We start from the raw sequence: 7,185 nt of genomic DNA, 5'->3' as shown, positions 1-7,185 counted from the left end.
ACGAAAATTTAAGTCCAGTTTTGAACTCACAAAATAAAAATGAACAGGCCTGATTTGAGTCCAATAATAATTGGACCGACAATTGACTCTCAATATCCAAAAGAAAGAGGGCCTAATTCCAAGCTAAGTTAGAATGTTCCGTCGACCTCTTCATGGGACCTAATTGAAAGCTAAGTTATGCGGTCTGTCGACTTGGTCAAGGGATGCAATTTTTCGGCAAAGTTAGATGGTCCGATTATACTTGTAGGTGGAAATTAGCCCAAATAGTCTCTATATTAAAAAAAGATTGTTAGGCTCTTTCCTAACATTTATTTTTTGCCCATGTGTTACAGGGAGATATTTTTATTTTTTAACGTCTCCTATGGTTTTCTTGGGTAGTGGCTCAAATATTTAGATCGTCCGTTGTAAGAGTAGCTTAATAACCTTTAAAAGAGGAGTTGAGAGAGAGAGAGAGAGAGAGAGAGAGAGAGAGAGGAATCAGCAGTAGGGCATGAGGCAATTTAATATAGAGATCCATATTTAATTTCCCCATGGCATTTGAATCTAGGGCTAGATTCATGTCATTTCAACATTACCAATATTTAATTTCCCCATGGCATTTGAATCTAGGGCTAGATTCATGTCATTTCAACATTACCAGCTTTAGCTGGAGGGTCTTCAGCATCACAAGTAGAATTCCCATACTTAGAACTCTCCATTTTATCTCCATCCCCCCAAATTGCATAGGCTTCTTCCCCATGAGCTGATTCATCTCCAATCTCCATGTCTTCATCCAACATTCTCAGAGGAACAATGAGTTGCACCACTATGCAAATTATGCTGGTGACAATAACATTAAGGCAAACAATGAAAATGATCCCTGCAATCTGAATACCAACTTGACGGAATCCGGTCCGCACTTTGCCCGTCATGTCGAATCCATAGAAAAGACCGACGTAGTTATCTTCTACACCGTAAAATAGGCGGTTTAGTTTCGGCTCCGCAAAGAGTCCAGTGAGAAACCCTCCGAGCATCCCGGCAACCGCATGGGTGTGTAAAACAGCCATGGCGTCGTCTACCTTCTGGAGGAGTTCAACTTTCTTATGCACGACCATCATGGTGAACCAAGGGATGGATCCCGATAATACTCCCATGATTATGGCCGCCCATCCTTGCACCACTCCTAATTCATTTTGCATGCAACACAATACATATATGAGATACATTACCAATATATAAACCTTATGTAAAGAGGAAGGGGAGTTTTACTGTCCACGCTAACGTATATATTGACATGGATATAGATATGGTGGTTGCTTCAGTAGGGCCCAAGCTCAATGTACTATAGTGGGGCATGACCAATACGGCACTATGGCTCATACCTTTGATTCATCTGGATTGTCTACTTGATAAGCCTTGTTGTGGATCTCTTATGGCCCAAAATCATGCAAATCATTGGATCCTAATATAAAATAATGAATTTTTGTTGTTGTTGAACATTGATGGGCTAAATATTACAGACGGGCAATGATTCATATTCAACAACAAAAATATAAATTTTTAGAGTGTGATTTTTTGGGCTCATAGGAGATCGAATATAAGGCCTTAATGAATGGTTCAGATCAATAAAATTAGGACCCATTATGTTGTATTAGGTGCGCCTCATTGAATTGCAATGAGATCTACTGCATTCCCTTTTTGAAAACATATTGATGATGAAATCATAAAGGAGAATTAAAGTAGAGAGAAATTGGATGGTTACTAGAGATCCAATCGTTTTGGTCATTAAGAAGCAAGAGAAAGGATAAGATTAAAAGAAAGAAAGATCGACAAATGACAAAAGAACATGAATGGTTTTATTGAGGAATTCATTAGAAGTTTTTCTTTCTTTCTTTTTTTTTGGAATACTGACCAAATCCAAAATAACTTTTAAAATATATTTTAAAGCAAAAAATACTAATTGGTTGTGTAAAGACAGTTGGAGTGATATTATCTGGAGACTGATATCCACACTACCATATTTTGATAATGTCACTGCTCACTTTGTTCTACGCTATTTTAATTCCCGAAAAGCTCTATGCAGCCAATCAAAAAGTGTAAAACAATGTGAGTTCACCCATTATATCAAAACATGATTGTGCGGATATCAGTAGTCATATGTGTGTGTTTATGTGTGATTATTAATGTTTGACATTACCGGCTGCTGGGGTGATACACACAAGTCCTGTAATCATGCCTTGTACGGCACCGATCACTGATGGTTTTCCAAAGACTATGACGTCGAGCAAGACCCACATAAGGAGGCTAGTAGCGGCGCAGATGTGCGTGTTTAAGACAGCAAGAGATGCATCGATACTAGCTACGTATGGGTCACCACCATTGAAGCCTGTCCAACCCATCCACAACAATCCTGCCCCAGCTAACATTAGAATGATGTTGTTAGGGGGAAACCTCTCTCTATCTTTGGTCATGCGAGGACCCACCTGAACCAAAAAATGATATATCAATAAGAAATGTCATAATCTCAAGAGAATATGACCAAATTGATGATGCAGATAGAAGATGATGAATGCAAATGAAGAATGGATCTTGCAAAAAAAAAAAACAAGATGAACGTTGAGTAAAGAGTTTGGAGGCGATTCCAATAACCGCTCAATTGGGCCCTCAATTGGGCTATAGTGGCAGAGGGTTTTCTCCTACCATCAAGGGGCTTTCTTCGTGGGTTCTTTTCTCTGAGTTTCTCTTCAGAGAAAGGGATTAGCTTATACATTATCTCTTATTTAAAACCTTTGCAATCTAACGGCTAAAACACACGATATATAGGGGGTGTCCTAACTTACACATGACATATAGGGGGTGTCCTAATCAATTGCTGTAAAACAACCAATTACTCCAAAAGCTCAAGCCGTTAGAGTTGGTGTTATTTAATCATTTTTACTTCAACACTCCCCCTCACTTGTGGACCCTCTTTTGATTCTGGCCATACAAGTGGTTTTTTAATATCAAGGAGATGTTGGGTTTTGAACCTAGGACCTGGCGTGAGGCAATAATACCATGTGAAACAATCAATTACTCCAAAAGCTTAGGTCCTATTTGTTTTAGATTTATGACTACCGATTGTGGAGTCCCAGACCAATTATTGGACCAAAACTTGCACTAAATTTGAGTCCAATAATTGGTTGGGGACTCCACTATCGGTTGTCATAATCTAAAACAAACAGGCCCTTAAGCTGCTAGAGTTGGTGTTATTTAACCTTTTATGCTTCAACAATTAAACACACACAGAGAGAGAGAGAGATGAATTTACCCAATAAGCTGCTGTAAAACCAGCGACACCCGACGACAAATGAATGACATACCCTCCGGAGTAGTCGATAATTCCAGCCTGAGCTAGAAATCCTTTGGGCGACCAGATACTGAATGCGCCAACGGTGTAGGAAAATGTCAACCACAAGGGAACAAACAACATCCAGGCATAGAAATTCATCCTACCCAGGACGGCCCCCGCGATCAAAATCAACGTGATCGCCGCGAAGACGAATTGGAAGAACGCCATCGTGGCCTGAGGAAATTTTCCTGCGAATCCCATTTCAAGCAGATATTCTTGGTCTAGTGCGAACATTGGTTTCCCCCAAAAGGGCACCATCCTAGTTCCAAATGACAATCTAAATCCCCACCCCACCCAACACACAAGAACACAGGCAAATGCATAGAACGCCATGAAAGCTGAATTGACGGCCCATTTCTTCTTAACGGCGCCGCCGTAGAGGATCATGAGGCCCGGCACGCTCTGGAGGCCGACAAGTGTGGCCGCGGTTAGTTGCCATGCATTGTCTGCTTTGTTAAACCAATAAGGGCTTGCCTCTGTTGGGGCTAGATTAGATGGGAGAGCAGTAATACTCATCTTCTACTGATCTACTTGACCAATCAGAATAGGAAATGGGATGTCTTCTCTTGATCTTGAGTGACTTATAATTGTGAATCAAAAGATTTATTCTTTGTTTGCCCCGATAAGCTGTCGCCATTGTAATATTCATTTTTGTAAGCAATGTCAATTTTCTCATTTTCTTGTCTTTGATCATCTCGCTTTCTCTAATTTGTTTTTTTCTTTTTGAATTGATTTTGGCGGGTCTTCCAATAACGTCCCACGGTGAGTTCAAGGCCTATGCTGCTATACAGACAGGTTGGCTGAAGGACAGAAGGAGCTTGGTTTGGTTTGTCTGGTTGTGATCAAAGTAGGGGCCTTGTTTTAATATTGGCAACCGAGAATTGAAACAGCCACAAAGTGAAATAAAGAAAGCAGTGCCAATAAAAGCCGTCAGAATAGAGAGGATGATGTGTATATTTATATATGAAAATAACTTTTTTGGAGGAACTTTGTTTTCGTTAAGGAAGATGGCAATGTACAACATGGACCCACTGCCACACATGTGGAGTGATAGGTTCCATGAATATTGTTGGCCACAAGTCCGGTCTATTGCCCTTGAACTCAGCCACATCTAATGATTCTACATCATTGTTCAAGCATCATAAATAAATAAATCCCTAAGATGTCTATGCCATTGATTTTTGCACGCCTTAATCTTGCAAATGAGATCTCAATTCAGAATTAGACTAGACCTACTAGCCCGTTAGATAAATGGTCCCCGTCATATTCCACATGTGAAATGGATCATGGTCTTTTCAATTCATCAAGGTGAGATCATCTTGCTAATTGATCTCTATTTCACACCTGATTGAGCTACCATACTCTACTTTTTGCAGTACTCCTTGAGATACAATTACCTCCAAGAAAAGTGCGACACTTAGTCGTTAGCTGTCGGTGATTGGACATGGCCCAATCAACTGCAATGAGAAAACCCATATAGATCAAGAGTAGATGAGATGAAATTTGGATTCTGTAATCCATGTGGCACAATGTGCCATTAATGTATCAGAGTTTTGGCTCAACTGTTTGAAAGTGACCAAATGAAGTTTTCATATACTAGAATATATTTGGCACTCACCCTACTGATGATGAGTGGGGCCAAGAAAAGGATCGGTGAGAGACAAACCAAAGGGATTTAGGTGCCATTGTTTTTGTAATGTGCTTGCAATAGTCCATATGAATTCCATAAAGAAATTCCTTGCAAAACAAGTCTATGATAAAATATTCTAAAGAAATTCTGACCAATTACATTGTCATTCATTTTCTTTCAATTGGGAGATTTTTATTGGAACGTTTTTCATGTCCCTAAAATTTTAGTGGGATTTTTCTATGATTATTTTGTTCACACCTAAGAATAGAATGGGTGGGGCCCATCATTTTACATCCATTCATTAGCATAGGGTGGGCCCCACCATTTTACATCCGATGGCCAATAGATGAGGCCAGAAAATTGCACAGAAAGACATTTCACCGAAAATTACTTTTTTGGAGACTTTGGGAAATATTTCTTTTGAGTAATTTTTTGGGGGAAATTTTTCATTGAAAATTATTTCTTGCAAAACTTTGGGAATATTTCTTTGAATTTTTTTTCTTCAAAAAGAACAAAAAATCTTTTAAATTTTTTTCTTGTAAAAGATTCTCTTCTGAATTTTGTAATATGTAAAATTATTTTCATATAAGAACCAATTTTCCACTATTGAGAGGAGCCCACACCTGAAAAATGCCTATTTTCACTCCTCCTGCATTACGAATGCGCCCCCCTTTTCTTTCTTGAATGTACTGTAAAAAGGTAGTCATCATGGGTCAAAAGGATGTTGTCTTGGATTAGTCTCCCTTTGATGAAGCGAATTGAGATGGGCTGATAATGCTATCCATGATGGGTCTGAGATGATTGGCCATTATTTTGGTGATGACTTTATAGAGGAAATTGCATAGAGGCCTAAACATCTCGGGAGAGCTTGCATCACAAGTCTTAGGGACTAGCACAATGAAGGTGGTGTTAATCTGAGGAAGGAGTTTTCCTTAGGTAAAGAAGAATTGGATAGCTTGAGTGACTTCCTAACCTATAACGTACCAGAATTTCTTGAAGAATTCCCTACTGAACCCATCGGGTCCAGGGGACTTATTCCCATCAAAAGTTTTGATGATTTTGGTTATTTCTTCCTTTGTAACCTCATAAACAAGGCTACAAGCTTGGATGGGATATGATTAAGGGTATGGATTGGGATGAGAATTTCTGAGGGGCTAGAATTTTGGTTTTGGTCAAGAAGGGAGTGGAAATGGGTGACCAATATGCTTTCAATTTGGGATGAGTTCATGGATAAGGAGCTGATGGGGTATAAAAACACCAGCCTCTAGCAGGCTGCCACCTGTCCTGGGAGTAGGTGAACTCCAGCCTCTAGCAGGCCGCCACCTGTCCCGCCACCTGTCCTGGGAGTAGGTGAGCTCCAGCCTCTAGCAGGCCACCACCTGTCCCGCCACCTGTCCTGGGAGTAGCTGAGCTCCAGCCTCTAGCAGGCCACCACCTGTCCCACCACCTGTCCTGGGAGTAGGTGAACTCCAGCCTATAGCAGGCCGCCATCTGTCCTGGGGTAGGTGAGCTCCAGCCTCTAGCAGGCCACCACCTGCCCTCGCGCAGGTCATCCCACGTCACCACGTTTCCCTCTATAAAAGGGAGTTCAAAGTTCAAACCAAAGGTAATGAAAAACCTCCTCTCCTCCAAAAACTCTTAAACTAGCTCTGCACTCTTGCTCATACTGACTTGAGTGTCGAAGGGCCTGTCCGGAGTAACACCCGGCTTGGTCTTCTGACCTCGTTTGCTCCTTGCGCAGGACTCACCTCTTTATCTCGTTCACTTCAGCTCCTCGGGTCCTCCAGCTCAGCTCTGATGTCACTACCGTACCTGTTACCGATTTTAGGCTTAACAGATTGGCACCATCCGTGGGACCCCAGAACCAAAAGCTGTTCAAATCTCTTACAAAAATGGCAGGGCGCAAGAGTGCGCGAGTACCAACAGCACGGACGACTGAAGGCGCGCTACCTCGCAGGACCCGGAGTGAGCGAATCGCCTCGCTGGTGGTGGCAGCCTCTGCTACAGCTGAACAGAGCCCGGCTCGTTCGGAACATCTCAACCCTATGCCTACTCCGGATCAAATTCAAGCTCTTTTCCAGCAGATGACGGCTTTGGTCGGTCAATATCAGCAGCTACTCCAAGTGCCTCCCCAACCTCCTCCAGAAGCTTCACGACCTGTACAGGAAAGGTCGAATATTCACAGAGG

At 41.5% G+C, this 7,185-nt stretch overlaps 1 protein-coding gene across 1 annotated transcript; it reads right to left on the bottom strand.

Annotated features, from left to right (window-relative positions):
• Nucleotides 1–617: 617 nt before the first annotated feature.
• On the bottom strand, nucleotides 618–3,894 carry LOC143891719 (ammonium transporter 2 member 5-like). Its single transcript, XM_077396256.1, has 3 exons — nucleotides 3,287–3,894; nucleotides 2,177–2,462; nucleotides 618–1,162 (listed from the first exon to the last, which is right to left on the bottom strand). The coding sequence occupies exons 1-3, from the start codon at nucleotides 3,881–3,883 to the stop codon at nucleotides 618–620; spliced, it is 1,428 nt and encodes a 475-aa protein (XP_077252371.1). The 5' UTR covers nucleotides 3,884–3,894.
• Nucleotides 3,895–7,185: the final 3,291 nt, after the last annotated feature.

This window comes from Tasmannia lanceolata, unplaced genomic scaffold (genome assembly GCF_043159265.1).
Source record: "Tasmannia lanceolata isolate RefF3 unplaced genomic scaffold, GAP_Taslan_0.1 ptg000015l, whole genome shotgun sequence".
NCBI classification, from domain to species: Eukaryota; Viridiplantae; Streptophyta; class Magnoliopsida; order Canellales; family Winteraceae; genus Tasmannia; species Tasmannia lanceolata.
Note: the sequence above shows the minus strand (reverse complement) of the source record. Positions and strands in the feature narration are given on the sequence as shown.

Coding starts and splice junctions, on each gene's coding strand:
- LOC143891719 (XM_077396256.1), bottom strand. CDS start 3,883: ATGAGTATTACTGCTCTCCCATCTAATCTAGCCCCAACAGAGGCAAGC. Junction 2,463..3,286: donor GTTTTACAGCAGCTTATTGG/GTAAATTCATCT, acceptor TTTTTGGTTCAG/GTGGGTCCTCGCATGACCAA. Junction 1,163..2,176: donor GTGTATCACCCCAGCAGCCG/GTAATGTCAAAC, acceptor AAAATGAATTAG/GAGTGGTGCAAGGATGGGCG.